We start from the raw sequence: 16,119 nt of genomic DNA, 5'->3' as shown, positions 1-16,119 counted from the left end.
GGCTGTTGTATGTTTCTTTCCTCCCTGACTGCAAACCGGAGCCGAGAAGCCCCAGAGGGAGAAGACGGGGATCCTTGAGAATAAAGCCCCGGACAAGACGAACCAACGGCCGGAGGACTGTTGTAGACCTGTTCATTTCTCTGCCCACGGGCAAACACCCTTATGTGTCAATAAATCGGTTATATGACATTCGCAGCCTGTAGAGTCCTTACTACCCCGGCCCAGCTGTCACAAGTGGCGAGCCAGATAGGAGCTACTAAGGAGCCGCGCCATTCGAAACAGAATGGAAAACATACTGACCCAAATGGAAGCGGACAGGACCGCATTCACACTAGCCATCCAAAGCCAGTCTGAGAACATCCTGAAACTTGCTGAAGGACAAACCCAGTTAATGACTGTTCTGGGCCAAGGAAGGGCTACCGCCCCACCCCCAGGCACGGTGGTTCCGTTGCAGAAGTTCACCCCTGGAGAGGACCCCCTTGCTTTCTTTTTGAACTTCGAAAGGGCAGCGAGAGCTAGCTCCTGGCCTGGGGATAGATGGCCGTTCTACCTGGCACCCTGTTGATAGGGGAAGCTCAGGCAGCCTATCAAACGGTGAACCGGGATGGCACCACGGCATACGCCGTAGTCAAGCAGTACATCCTAGACCGGTTGGGGGTGGACGAAGAAACCCATCGCACACGTTTTTGTCAAGAGAAAGGGGTACCAGGGGATTTGCCCAAGACACTGTTCTTTAAGCTAAAGGAGGCCGCTGATCTATGGCTCAAACCCCAGGACGGTAACGTAGATGCCATCATGAATAAAATATACCTGGAACAATTCATTGAAGCACTCCCCTACAGTACCCAGCGTTGGCTCAAACAACATGCGGGACTGACTCTAGACCATGCCATAGAGATGGCTACTTGTTACGCTCGGGCTCAAGGTAAACCTTATGTGAGGGAGCCCGAGAGACCACTCAAATCCATGCCTCCCGTTAAACCGGAAAAGAAACTACAAAAACCCTTGCCAGAGCCACCTAGGTTGCGTTTCCAACGACCCGAACTGCCAAACACTGGACCTCAATGTTACGATTGCGGGGAGTGGGGACACATAGCTCGGTACTGTCGAAAAAAAAAAAAAGACACAGAAGATGAACCTATGGACGTGAGCTATGCCCCCAGATCCATTCTCTATGCGCAAGAAACCGGAACTACATTCTACGTAAGGGTTTCCCTTAATGGTAATGTTGTAAGGGCACTGTTGGATTCCGGTTGTAAGCACTAAGTGATTCGTGAGGAATTAGTGGGTCCATCAGCCCTCATCCCGGGGAAGGTTGTCCATTTACGTTGCGTCCATGGTGACGTGAAGGAGTACCCTGTAGCCTCAGTTACGTTGCACACCCCCTCAGGGAAAGGAAAGGAAGTCACCCTAGGGGTTATGTCCAGACTGCCAGAACCCATTATCATAGGAACGGACAACCCCTCCTTCAATGCTCTGTTACTTGAGGCCCTCCAACATCTGTCTCTTCCCCATGATTCCCTACTAGTCTCAGAACCTTGGGCTAGGGACACGCATTTCCGGACAGCCCAGTTAAATGACGCAAGTCTCACAAATGCATGGCAGGTAGCACGAGACGGAAAAGAGCCATCCACCAAAAGCTATCCTACATTTGTGGAGAAAAACGGTCTGCTCTATAGGCTCGCTAAAGCAGATGCCGAGCCTCAACTATTGGTCCCGAACGACTTTCGTGATCAAATTCTGTTTTTTGGACATGCCCATCTTTTGGCTGGTCATTCGGGAGCAGAAAAAAACGGGTCAAGCCATTTTGCGTCATTTCTTTTGGCCAGGTATTTATGCTCAAGTCCAGAAATACTGTCAGGAGTGTAGGATCTGCCAAAAACGGAATCCCTACACTCCCCCTCCGGTGCCTCTGGTTCCTATGCCCATCATAGGAGTCCCATTCGATCGCATAGGAATGGACCTAATCGGCCCTTTACCCAAGTCTTCTAGAGGTCATCAGTATGCCCTTGTACTAGTTGACTATGCTACACGTTATCCAGAGGCCTTTCCTCTGAAAGCAGCAACTTCAGCAGCCATAGCTCAGAGGCTAGTGGAGGGGTTTTCACGCATGGGCTTTCCCAGGGAAATCGTTACCGACCAGGGCACCCCTTTTGTTTCCCGTCTGATGCAACAAGTGTGTGGACAGTTAAACATCCACCACATTAAAACATCTGTATACCACCTCCAGACAGATGGTTTGGTTGAGCGATACAACGGCTCCCTGAAGCTAACCCTAAAAAAACTTCTGTCTGGGGACGGGAAGAACTGGGATCAGTTGCTACCTCTAGCCCTCTTTGTGCTCCGTAGTCAGAAACAGTCCAGCCTAGGGACCTCCCCATTTGAGATGATGTTCGGAAGAGCGCCAAGAACTCTTCTAGAAATAACAAAAGACAGTTGGGAAGCCGAGGGAGCCCAGGAAGCTGAGGCTCTGCTGGATTATACCCGCCAGCTACAGACCAGGCTACACAAGCTCAGAACGCTTGCACACGATCATCTGGCCATAGCTCAAGCCAAACAGAAGGCCTTTTACGATAGAGGCAAAAAATGGAGGATACTTGACGTCGGTGACTTGGTACTTATTTTGTTGCCCTCCTCGACACATAAAATGAGGAAAGAATGGCAAGGACCCTTCAAAATCATCCGAAAAATAGGACGTACCACATACCTTGTACAGCTGGGAAGAGGCAAGTCTCAGATGTACCATATCAATATTCTCAAGAAGTGGTTGGGTAAACCTCCACAAAACGTCAATGTCGTATCTCCGGTGCCAGACACTTCCCATACGGTCGGGGATACCCCTATTAACAAGGAACTTTCCCCCGAACAACAGGAAGAAGTCATGTCTCTTCTGTTGTCCTTTTCGGGAGTATTCTCTGACCAACCAGGGCGCACGAATTTGGCAGAACACTTCATACCGACACTCCCTAACACAGTAGTAAAACAAAAGCCCTACCGGATCCCGGAGGCAAGACGTCTTGCCTTCCAGAAGGAGGTGCAGGACATGTTGGACTCTGGGATCATTGTGCCCTCCCATAGCAACTGGTGCTCACCGGTGGTGTTAGTCCCAAAACCGGATGGAAGCATCCGTTTTTGCATTGATTTCAGGGCCGTTAACAGGGTGTCTAAACAGGATGCGTACCCTTTGCCCCGGGTCGATGAATTGCTGGAGCGCCTTGGTGAGGCCCGTTACATCACCACCATCGACCTCACCAAGGGCTATTGGCAGATACCCCTTGCACAGAAAGATAGGGAAAAAACAGCCTTCTCTACCCCCTCTGGGCATTACCACTTCACTGTTCTACCTTTCGGGTTGCATGGGGCACCAGCAACATTTCAAAGGGCTATGGATACCCTGCTAGCTCCTCACTTGTCTTATGCATCAGCCTATCTGGACGATATAGTCGTGTTCAGTAAGACCTGGGACGAACACATGATCCATCTAGAGAACATTTTGTCTAGCCTAAAGGTAGCCAATTTGCATATCGATGCCAAAAAGTCTAGAGTAGCTTTTCAGCAAGTCAAGTACCTGGGTTATCTTCTAGGGGATGGCCGGATCATGCCTCAGACCGAGAAGCTTGTAGCTATCAAGGCATTGCCATACCCGTCCACGAAAAAAGAACTCAGGGCTTTCCTGGGGTTGGTGGGGTATTACCGCCGCTTCATTTCCCAATTTGCACACTTGGCCGGTCCCCTCACGGACCTCCTCGGAAAATCTGTTAAATCCTCCTCTCTACCGACTCCTTCGCCCGCACACATCTCTGCATTCCAAGCCTTGAAAGACGCTCTAACGTCCTCCCCTGTTCTGGTGTCCCCTGACTTCAGTAAACCTTTCATTCTACAGACGGATGCATCTGGGGTTGGCATCGGGGCGGTTCTCTCCCAGGAAGATGAACGGGGTGAAGAAAGGCCTGTGCTCTTTGTCAGTAGGAAACTGTTTCCTAGGGAGCAGGCGTATTCTACTATCGAGAAGGAGTGCCTGGCCGTCAGATGGGGGGTTGAAAAGCTGAAGTACTATCTCGAGGGGAGGCCCTTTGTTTTGTATACGGATCATGCCCCCTTGACTTGGCTCCAGCGTAACAGGGGGAACAACGATCGGATCCTGCGTTGGTTCTTGGCTTTGCAGCCGTTTCAGATCGATGTTAGGCATCGGAAGGGTTCTCTGCAGGGGAATGTTGACTTTCTGTCCCGCTTTCCTATTTCCCCCAATCGGGTCAATCCTGGGGGTGGGATGTGTCACGAGGACGAGCTCCCTGTCCTGGACGGACGGGGCGTACCTGCTAACTTGTGTCCGTTTCCGCCCCGTCCGCAGGATTCCTTTGACGTTGCCTGGAGTGATTCAGCGCTGCCTTCGCTGACTCCGCTGTTGGCCCTTCCTTCAGTGACGTCAGGGGGGAGTCCCCTGACGATTCCGACGTTCCGCCAATCAGGAGAGGCCTCGTCATCTGCCACAGTCCAATCAGCGGATCCGGAGGCGGTTAAGGAAGTGCCGGGGGATTCCACCAGCGCGGAGCCTGCTGGGGAGACGCCGACCCACGAGGAGAACGCCAACACCACGGAAGACGGAAGGGAGGACGCGCTACAGCCGGGATTGCCGAAGGAGAGACACGACAAGCCAGGAGGCCCACTGACCCACGAGCCGCCCTGCCACACTTCCAGGGGAGAAGTGTGGCTAAACAAGGTACGAGGGCGTATGCTAGGGTTATTCACCACACGGGGTGGGACGGGGTAGAACGAGGGTGGTCACAGGAATCCTCACGTTCCCCAGGCACACGTTCAGACCGACCCTAAGCGACAAGGTGGTGGAACCCTGGTGATCCCTCACTCCCCCTTCCCCTCTAATGCCTTTACCCTCGGTCCGCCACTAACGAGGCTTTTGTATGTTTCTTTCCTCCCTGACTGCAAACCGGAGCCGAGAAGCCCCAGAGGGAGAAGACGGGGATCCTTGAGAATAAAGCCCCGGACAAGACGAACCAACGGCCGGAGGACTGTTGTAGACCTGTTCATTTCTCTGCCCACGGGCAAACACCCTTATGTGTCAATAAATCGGTTATATGAGATTCGCAGCCTGTAGAGTCCTTACTACCCCGGCCCAGCTGTCACATGTGTATTCAAGAAACTCATATAAGTTGGAAAAAAAGGAGTTGGCTTAAAGATTTATGTCTTGAATTAATTGGCTGCTCCTGGCAGGGTACAACTACAAGAGGTGTTGCTATATTAATTAGGTATGGGCGAGGTACAAGCACACATGTTAAAGAAGACCCTTTAGGTCGGTGGGTAATTAGCGAATTACGCCTTGAAGCTACAGCTTTGACTATCTGAACTATTTATGGCCCAAATTCAGACATGCTGAATCAGTTAAGTATAGAATTAGCACTTTGGCCATCTCCCCTACTTTTATGTGGGGATCTTAATTTGCATTTGGATGGACAAGTCGATATCTCTAGTAATTATATATATGATGGTAAGAAGAAAAATGTATTTAAGGCTATTAAAGGAATTACTAATGAATTTGGGTTGGTGGACATAGGCTATTTAAAGGGAGATGGTGCTTCTGGGTGTACTTTCTATTCTGCCCCGTATCAGAAACATTTTCGCCTTGATTATTTCTTTGTAACAACGTGGTTTATAAACTCTGCCAAAAATATTAGGTTTGAAATTCTCCTCAAAATAATTTCGGATCATAATCCTATCACTCTTGATTTAGATGTTAATTCCACCTCACCTCCGCGGCCTTGGACTTTTGAGCGGAAATTATTACTTGATCCCCTCTATATTGAGTATATGGGGAAGTGGATTCCCGAGTTTTTTTTAAATTAATCAAGGATCAGCATCAATTGAGATGGTGTGGGGTGCTTTTAAATCTGGGGTAAGGGGAGAAACACTCAGCTATTCAATTCACAAACAGCGTGAAAATCGAAAGATGGCAGACATCGAGTTGGGTAGATTGCGAGACGCTGAAATTCAGTTGATGACGGCCTGTAGTAGAGGGTTAAACACTGATCAAATTTTAACAAACTTAGCTATAAAGAAAGCAAAAATGTATCAAAGCTTTGCCACAGACCTAGCTCAACAAATTACAGTCTTCAGATCTGAAGTCTACGAGGTGGGAGAGAACTCAGGGAGACTTCTAGCGAAAAGATAGCGTCAGAAGGAGGTATCTGCAAGGATAACTAAAATTATAGATGATTCAGGGCAATTACACGAGACTCCTTCGGAAATATTGGGGATCTTCTGTGAGTTCTACTGTAATCTATATACAGAGGATATTACTGGAGGTATCGAAGGAAGGGTAGGCGAATTTAGTGATGCCTTACCTAATATTATTCTGTCACCAGAGGAGTCTGAGCAATTAGATACCCCAATCACCTGGGAAGAAATTGAGCAATCCCTAATGTCACTTGCTTCAGGCAAAGCTGTGGGACCTGATGCTATCCCTTTGGAATTTTTTTAGGGTCTTTAGAACTGCTTTAAAAAAAGAACTGATCACACTCTTTTTGGAAGCTCAAAAAGGGAAAGCACCATCTTCGTGGCAGTCTTCTGTTATATCTGTTTTTCTTAAGAAAGATAAACCACCCCTGCTACCATCTTCCTTTAGGCCTATATCGCTAATCAATGCGGACAGTAAGGTTTATTCTAAGATCTTAGACGCACGTCTTTCTAGGATTATTACACCACAAGTTTCAAAATTTCAACATGGGTTTATTCCCTCTCGTGATACGGCGGATCACATACGCTGTTTAATCAAATTTTTGGATTGGGCTCATGCAACTAATTCCACTATTGGGGTAACCCTGTTGGATGCTGAGAAAGCATTCAACAGGGTTTCCTGGGCATATATATGGGATTCTCTGACCAGTAGGGGATTTGGCCCAGGCATTTTAACAGCTTTGAAAACTATGTATCACTTTCCTACTGCCTCTATACGACTGGGTGGCCAAACATCTTCTTTGTTTCCAATCACCCGGGGTACACGGCAAGGGTGTCCCTGTTCATCTTTACTTTTTGCTTTTTATATTGACCCCATTTTAAATCGTTTAAATTCGGCCGAAAATATAAAACCAATTCATCTAGCTAACACAGATTATCGAGCGTTAGCCTACGCAGATGATATAGTCATAGTTACAACTGATATAGAAACTGCAATACCTGTCATTAGCAATTTAGCGACACAGTTTGGATCCTTTTCAGGATATAAATTGAACTTATCCAAAACCCAGACTCTATATGTTGGAGGTAGTCCTCCTACGACTATATTAACTGTCCCTGAAGTTACATACTTGGGAATCAAGATATCACTTCCTGTTTCCAAAGTTCCAGAGGTAAACTTTAATCCCATACTGGCAAAAACCAATGCGACTTTACAAAGAATAGATCATTTCCATTTATCTATATATGGTAGAGCTAATGTATTAAAAATATTGATACCACCTACATTTTTATATATGTTTCGTACAATCCCCATTTAGTTTCCTTCTATATTATTTAAAAAAATAAAGAGGGTAACCACTAGATTTTTGTGGAGCTATGAACAACAACGTAGAGCCCATAAAAAGATGATTCTCCCTAAAGAGCGTGGTGGGTGTAGTATTCCTTATTTTTTATTTTATTATGTAGCTGCTGCTCTACAATTTATCAGTCCACTTGTCGTTGGGGATAAAGCTCAAATCCCAATGTGTAATACTCCATCTATCTACGAGATGGTGATGGATGAGGAGATAAAGGGATGTTTGTTGAAGGTAATCGAACCCAGTTACTTTAAGAAAACTAAGTTCAAGATCCTAACAGCTGCTTATACAGTTTGGAAACTGATTAGGCGTCATATGGGCATCTCGAAACTAAATATATATATACCCCATTTAACGCATCTGATCTATTACCCAACATTTTTTGCTATCAAATTGCGATTAGGTGGAAGATTAAAGGGATTTATTGCTTAGGGGATTTGTTTAAAGAAGGATATTTACTTTCTTTTACTGAATTACAAAGTAATTTTGTTTTATCGAAAAATTACTTTTTTTAAATTTCTCCAAATTCGTAGCTTTTTACAGCACTCAAACTTAGTATCCGATCATCAAATGGTTAAGATCCCTCTTCTTGAATATATGCTGAAAAAGACATCAATTGGCCTATATTACTCTTGCTTGATTCAAAAATTTCCGGATGATATGGAAAATTGTGAAAATAAATGGGCAATCAAGCTTGGGATATCCGAAGTTAATATTCTAGAATCTGTTACGTTGGCCAATCGAGTTCTTATTACAGGGAGGATGCGCTCACAGCACTTCATGGCCATAAATGATTTATATTAATCTCCGAGGAGGGTGTCTAAATGGAGCTTGACCACTGGTACAAAATGTAATAGGTGTGGTTTGTTTGCCGCTGATGCGCTCCATATGTTCTTTTTATGCCCCAGTCTTTCGGAATTTTTTTTGCATATTCAAAGGTTAATGGTTGGGATTTTGGGGCGCACGATTAGCATATCTGGAGAGTTGGTACTGACTGGGTGTGACTTTGGAATTGATGATCAGCCAAGGCCCAAGGCTACGAAATGTTTTCTCTTTATTTGTATGGCTGTAATACGAGCCTGTATCACAAAGGATTGGATCAATCCTGAGCCGCCCTCTTTCTTTAGTTGGGGTGAAAGACTTTTGTCTATGTATAATTTAGAACTGGCTATATATAAAACCAAAGGCACAAGGAGGAGGGTTATGGGAGAAAAGATATGGGCTCCTATTACGGAGTGGATTTAGGAAAATGTAATGTTCTGAACTGTATCTTCATTTATTCACTAACCCCCAGATTCATAAAAGCCAAATTCTGCGAATTCCAAATTGCGAAAATTACCGAATCGCAATTTAGAATTCGCAGAATGGGATTCATGTAGAAAAGCGATCAAAATAAGCGATTCGCAATCGGCCGCAATTGCCGTTTGTGATTTTGCCTGAATCGCAAAAAAATCGCAGAATCGCCCCTTTTCCGTGTTGAAATTGCGATCTCGCAATTACCGAAATCACTAATTGCGATCTCGCTAATTGCGAGATCGCAAAAACGGGAAGTCGCATTTCGAACACAATGATGACATCACAACCAGGAAGTAGGCAGTTTCCTGCCTCATTCTGCTCACTGAGCCTGACAGTGGAAGCAACACTTGCCAGAGCTCCACAACAGAGCACCTGCAGCATCAAACCAGGACACAATCAACCCCAGAAAATGTCCCAGGAAGCTGCAGGGAGCAGTGCCCCTGGAAGAAAAAGGAAAATTTAATTTTCCGAGCAGGAACTAGAATATTTAATTGAGGGAGTCACCAAGGACCATGACCGGCTCTTCGGTAAGGACCCAAGGAGGGTGCCTGAGGCGGACAAGAGGCGGATTTGGCTGCGGATCCGCGCTAAAGTCAATGCAGGTGGAGTGACCCAGCGCTCCATTGACAAACTCAAAAAGAGGTGGTATGACCTCAGAGGGCGTGCAAAAAAAAGATTTGCAGAGAGGTTGGGGGAGCGAATTGCAACCGGAGGAGGAGAGCCCACCGTACCACCCAACACCCCACTGGAGGACCTTGTGGAGGACACCCTGAATCCCCAAGCATGCGGGGGGTCACCCGGCTGGACTCCTCCCGACCCACTCAACAATCCAAAGGTAAGTGCCATGCGACTGCGACCCTGTCCCCTGACAATGGCAATGACTCCAGAGCTAACCATTAGAAAACCCCAGTCATGCAGGCCATGCACACCAGAAATGCCCAATTGCATTGTGGGACTTGTAGTGTGACCACAATTTCCAGATAGCCCCATACAGCCAGACCTGTCAAGTGATAGTCAGTCCCAAAGCCAGTCAGGGAATGCTAGCCTGCATGCATGTAGCAACCTCCCATGTGCATGAAACATGTCATTAATCACGGTCCCATTTACATCACAGGTGGCACAGAACAACCCAGCTCGGACAGTGAGGCCCTACACATTGACGACCACCCCAAGGACACCGAGGGACAGGGCCGTCCTTCGCACCAACGAGGACCATCACAGGCAGCACCAGCAGCAGTAGTACCACCACCTGCCCCTGTGGACAGTGCCACCCCTGCAGCCACATGCGCGCCACAACCAGCCGGTGTAACACCCATGGTAGTGGCACAGGCCACAACAGTTGCAGGCCGGAGGCAGAAAAGGCGCACAGCCACTGTGCGATCACAGTCCAGTGGACTGGTGAGGGAGCAGCGCGACACAACAACACGCGCTGGCAGGGGGGGAAACATCCGGGATCCTGGCCTGTCCATTGAACGGCGCATGCTCCGGGTCCATCAGAAGCAGGCACGTAACTTGGCTGCCATCCACCTGCAGCTGCACAAGACTGCACGTAATGTGGGACAGCTCACTGACAGCATGCAAATCATGACCGCTGCTGTCCAAGAAAACACCCAGGTCCTGTTGTCCCAGCAGGATGTCAACCGCCGCCGCCACCGCCAGCTGCTGACCTGCCTGTCAGCTTACACACGCTCCAATCACATTATCGGGAATGCCACCTCCCAACTATCGCGTCGCTCCCTAGCGATGCAGATTCAAATGGTGTAGTGCTGCCAGGACGTCGCTAGGGCACTGGAGCAAGTCACCACAGCAGTGCAGGGTCTGCAGGCGACTGGCCATGGACAAGGTAGTGGTGGGGATGATGCCAGTGAGGGCAATTCCAGCCACAGCAGCCTGTCGTTGCCGCTGGTGACGGTACCCCGCCGCAGCAACAGGCCCACTGCAGCCTCACGGGCTAATGCTGAAGTGGAGGAAGAAGAAAGGCGACTGGGAGCGCCCGTCCGAAGGCACCACTGACTCTTCCTAATGTACCTGCAGGCCATGCTGATGATACAAGTATGCCCTCTTCACAAACATGGGGATGTATGAGTTAATACAGCTCTCATGCAATATAAAAATAATATGACTACATGATTGTGAAAAAAAACAATAAGGTTTAATATGCACAAGTTAATCTGACTCCTGTCATTATTTCATTTGTCATGCATGAGTGAAGTGTTGGGTGAGGGGAGTGGGGGCACTAGAAACATTTCATTGTGATTTGGTTGCGGCGCCTGTGTCCTTCAGCTGGATTCTCCCCCCGTGCATGATGCACATGTGCAGGTGGGCGGTTGTCCCCGTCCGACTCACTGCCAGAGATCTCTACAGGTATCCTCCGCTTGGTAGCAATATTGTGGAGTATTGCACACACGGCCACAATGCGGCAGCAGACTTCAGGCTGGTATTTGAGGGCCCCACCAGTCTTGTGTAGTATGCGGAATCGGCTCTTTAAAAGCCCAAATGTTCGCTCAATGCAATTTCTTGTGCGGATGTGTGCAGCATTGTAACGCCGTTGCTGTGGTGTGGCAGGGTTGGGGTATGGGGTGAGGATGTACTCACGGAGACCGTAGGCACTGTCACCTGAATGAAAGGAGCAGAGGGTGAGTGCCTGTTATGCGCAGCTACATGGTTGCAATGTACTGTTTGTTGGCATGTGTACTTATCTAGAAGGTGTCCTTCGCCAAAATCTCCCCTGTCCAGTCGTGTGTGCATGCCGCTGTGCCGGAATATGAAGGAGTCATGTGTGCTCCCCGGGTATTGTGCCACTATGTCCGTGATGATTGTCTTAGCGTTGCACACCATCTGGATATTCAGTGAGTGGTAGCACTTGCAGTTCCGGTACATGTATTCTGTTTGTGCTGGTGGGCAGATGTGAATGTGGGTACAGTTAATGCATCCAATGACATGGGGGAATTGCGAATTGTTGTAAAAATCAAGCTTGGTTTGATTCAAGTCCTGTTGGGTGGTCGGGAATTTGATGTAATGGTGTAGCCGGGTCAGCCAGGAAACTGTTTAGGCAGCGTGACATGGTGCTCTGGGAGATCCCCCCCGCAACGGCAACTATCCCCTGGAAGCTTCCCGAGGCTAGGAGGTGCAGGCTACACAAGACCTGGACATGGGTGGGCACGGCATTGGTCCTCCTTGTTGGGTGCTGCATCAGGGGGTCAAGGTCCCGGATGAGCTTTGTAATCATTGCCCAATTCAGCCGGTACTTTGAGTAGATTTGCTCCTCAGTTTGGCCCAGAAGTGTGATCCGCTGTCGGAAAATTCGCTCCTGGATCCTGCGTCTGTTCCTTGCTGAAGCCTGGAGCCTTCGCCGCCTAACCACCATGTAGAGTCCTGGCATTGTGAATGTCCTTATGCTCCTACTGTGTCTCCTTAAGTGTGTTTGGTCAGGGCCGCACCTGTGGCTAATTTAGGGAAATTTCTTTCTTTTTTATGGACTTCCTGGTTACCACCTGCCTTGGGTTCTCCTTAAATTGCGCCTCGCAAATTGCGATTTTCTAGTTTTTTGCAATTTGCGATTTTTTATGAATTTGGTTTGCGATTATTTAGCGAATTCGCAAAGTAAATCGCAGTTTCATTGGATTCTCGCAAATTCCGATTCGCTAAGGGGGTTCCACCTTGATTCTGCGATTTTATTTGCGATTTCGCAAAATCTATTTTGCGATTTCGCAAATTGTTGATTTTCCGTATCATGAATTGCAGATCATTAAATTGCGATCGCAATAGCTAATTCGCAGCTATTGCGATAGCAATTTTGGTTGATGAATCTGCCTGTAAGTTTGTCTGTTTTCAGTGAACTTACTTTGTAATTTTTGAAATGTTTGATTATATAATACTGTATTTCCTTGCAAAAAAATAAATAATAATAATAAAAAATTTAAAAAAGTGGCCTTTCCATTTTGTAAATATTTTGATTTAAAATGCCTCGATCTGAGCGTTTTCATTGTGGAAGATAATGCATTATTTCCCTATGGTAGAAAAGGTGTTTATAATGATGTACATTTTGTGACGCTGTGGAAAACTTCATAACACATTAAATAATAATTTGAAAATGACTCTTACCATGAAGCATTCTCCTCCTTTAGCATATCTTCATACTGGGGAAAAAATTATATCTATTAATGTTTTTAGTCAGAATTTACCTCACAACGTAGGCAGTATTACAGAGCTATTTCAAGTAAACAATAATATGTTCTAATAAAGTAAGCAAGCTAATAATATATTGTGATCAAAATACACAGCATACCTTTGAACAATCCCATTCATTATTTTCAAGTCGATTTGTCACACACATAACTGGGTCCAGTGGAGAGCTGTTATTGTGATGGAGACTTGCTATTGTCTATTGGTGTGTATTCATCTCCACCCTTTATTTATAAAGATGGTGTCCATGCTCTCTTGCTTGCATCTGGAGCTATATTACAGAATGTGTCCCGGGCGCAATGGGCATATGAATCAACTTTGTGTACCCTTGGGGGGCTTTGATATTATAGAAGGGGCCGCAGACACTTATGCGGCCCCTTCTGTATTACTGATGGCGATGACGCATATCCATCACTAGCGCTATCTCAAGAGGGAATTCCCTCATTTGCAAGGGGCATGGCCCCTTGCAAATAAGGAAACCACTTTCCCTATGTGCCCACACCATATTATGGACAGGAGCGCAGAGGCAAACATGCCTTTAGGAGGCCCACTGAGAGTGGGCCACAAAAAGGTGATGCACTTTCACTGTGCCTCTAAAAGGCAGACCTCTGGAGGGGAGAATGGGGTCCAATAGAACGTCAGACAGCCCCTTGGAGGCAGGACCAGCTACTCACTTCACCAGCCTGCAAGGAGTTCTCTATTCCCTCGTGAAAGTGCAGGTGGGTGCCAACTGCACTGTGAAACACAGAGCAGCTTTGAAACAGCCACTCTGAATTTCACTTGAACAGCTCGAGTTCACGGCTGCCCTGAAAGAAGCACACTTCCCACAATAGGGTGCACATTTCCTGTTTGTGCCCAGTGCACCAGTTTCAAGTGCACTGTGGTGGAAAAAGGTAAAGTGTGCCCTTATTGTAGTACAGAAACTGGTGATCAGTTCCCCAGTGGAAATGGTTCACAGCCAGAAAATAAATGTGCAAGATTCTTTTTAAGTTACTGACGTGGAAGGCTGACATTTTGGTGATGCCACTTTTCATCAACCAGCAGCATTAAAAGAGTTAAAAGGTTGCCTGAGACTTATCTGCAACAAACTGTATTAGCAGAATATTGCCTTGGCAATGTTAAAAACAAATACAGATACTGTGCGGGGTCTAATTACTCAAGTATCCTTCCTCGCGGTGTACGTGTTTCAGCCTTACTAGAAGATAATGAGGTTTTCATCAGGACCAGTATTTTAAGGATCCCTATGTATTGCCTAAACCTTAATAGGTCATAGTGATTAATCACCCCTACTCACACGACATACTCTAATTCATACCATGCACAATCTTTATGCTTACGGCCCAACCGGTTAAATCATCAGTGAGTATTGATATATTTAGCTCTTCACTCCTTTTCTACCGACGAGGGAGGGTCAACGTTCTTACAGTCACACTTTCTTCACAGAAATGTTTGGCTCAATCAATCACCTAAGCATCCTCACTCCTCGCTAGGCGGCCCACCGGCATTTGTCTAAGTTTTTGAGACATGCAAGCCCCTTAATTACTTCAAGATGACGATCCTCCAAGGAGATTATGGACTTTGGAGTCTTATATCTCTAGTCAAGGATCTGAGAATTCTGGCTAATGTACTGGTTAAGCCTGATTGCTTTGTGCCAATCTACCAGAGGGTTAAGCACATGTTAATTCAGGGTTTGCTAGTGACTTCAACCTGAGAGAAATTGTGGCTGTTGGTTGAGTAGGGTTTCACCCCAGAATCCAATTTCCAACAGGACTTGCCTAATGTTGTTGTCCAGTGCCTTTGATGCTGACTCTCCTACATCCTAGGGCCATTCTTTTTCTCTCTCTTCCATGTCTTGACGACCATTGCCACTGGTACGTGTGGCATCCCTGATGGCTCTGCTTTGTACAATTCTCTCACATATCTGCCTGGGGACATTGCCCTTTTATTGGCCATCAGCGATGGTTCTCACTAATCCACGAATGCCCAATCATTCACGACCAGCAGTTGTGTTGCCAGGTAGTAAAGTCACAGGTCAGGCAGGGCAATGCCCCCTCTCGTATTCATTCCTAGTGATTGTTGTTAATGCAATTCTCGGGGTTACCCCGTCCCATAATAGTGATTTTATGGTGGCGACGACTGTATTAAAAGATGTATCTGGGAACTAATTTGGCGTGGTCTATAGCATATAAACAAACTTTGGCAGTGTGATCATTTTGTATAGGGCAGCTCACCCACAGAGATAATGGGAGCTTCATCCACTGTGCCACCTCTGTTTTCTACTCGTTTAAAATACAGACAATGTTACATCTCATAAATTCTTTAGGATCCCCTGTTATAAATATCCCTAGTTATTTGAAACCCACTATTGTCCGTGCTAGGGGACAATCCTATGTCTTTGGGGGCGCCAATCTGACAGCAAATATGCCACCTGTTTGTGCCAGTTGACATGCACACCAGCAAATCTGGCAAATATGTCAAGAATTTAAAGCTTCTGTGGGATCGACCTCTCAGGATCAGCCAGCTACAACAATAAGTCATCAGCGTATAGGGAAGTCACACCTTCCCAGTCCCGACGGTAAAAGTTTATTGATTGATTATTTAAAATCTTTACCAAAAGAGAATGCACAATATAACATTTCAATTATAATAATACAATTAAACAGTTAATAAGCGATAATTTCATAAGGGTAAAAGTTTAGAAATGTAAACAGTATAATAGTTAGTACTATAAAAGTTCAAGTTTTTTCCATGCACTTGTTAAGAATTTTGAGAGGGCAGAGTTAATATATATATCTTCCAGGCAAAGACACTGGATTAGTGCTTGTCTACATGTCCTTATTGATCTTTTATTGAAGTGCCTTTTTAAGAGTGTTAATCTTTTATTTTTTAGTTCTGGGCAGAGGCACAATAGATGTATGATATTTTCCTCTCCTGTGTTACACAGCCAACATGATATGTTATTTTCAAGCTTTTTCCATGGCAATGCATGAGATTCTCCGGGCAGGATTCCGAATCGAGCTTTCAGGAATATATTTTTATATTTCCAAGTCCAGGCTATATTCAAATATTGCTGTGGAGTCTTTTTTTTGTA

At 46.3% G+C, this 16,119-nt stretch overlaps 1 protein-coding gene across 3 annotated transcripts in view; it reads right to left on the bottom strand.

The window, feature by feature from the left end:
• Positions 1–16,119, bottom strand: part of CCDC178 (coiled-coil domain containing 178) — a 1,259,352-nt gene that overhangs the window by 1,108,251 nt on the left and 134,982 nt on the right. For all 3 annotated transcript variants that reach the window (XM_078685673.1, XM_078685671.1, XM_078685672.1), the window contains exon 5: positions 12,948–12,982. In XM_078685673.1, coding sequence (XP_078541799.1) covers positions 12,948–12,982 — 35 coding nt within the window. The remainder of the gene's footprint in view (positions 1–12,947; positions 12,983–16,119) is intronic.

The sequence above is a fragment of the Lissotriton helveticus genome, chromosome 4_1 (genome assembly GCF_964261635.1).
Source record: "Lissotriton helveticus chromosome 4_1, aLisHel1.1, whole genome shotgun sequence".
In the NCBI taxonomy this organism is placed as follows: Eukaryota; Metazoa; Chordata; class Amphibia; order Caudata; family Salamandridae; genus Lissotriton; species Lissotriton helveticus.
The sequence above is the reverse complement of the archived record's forward strand: the minus strand, read 5'-3'. Positions and strand labels throughout refer to the sequence as shown.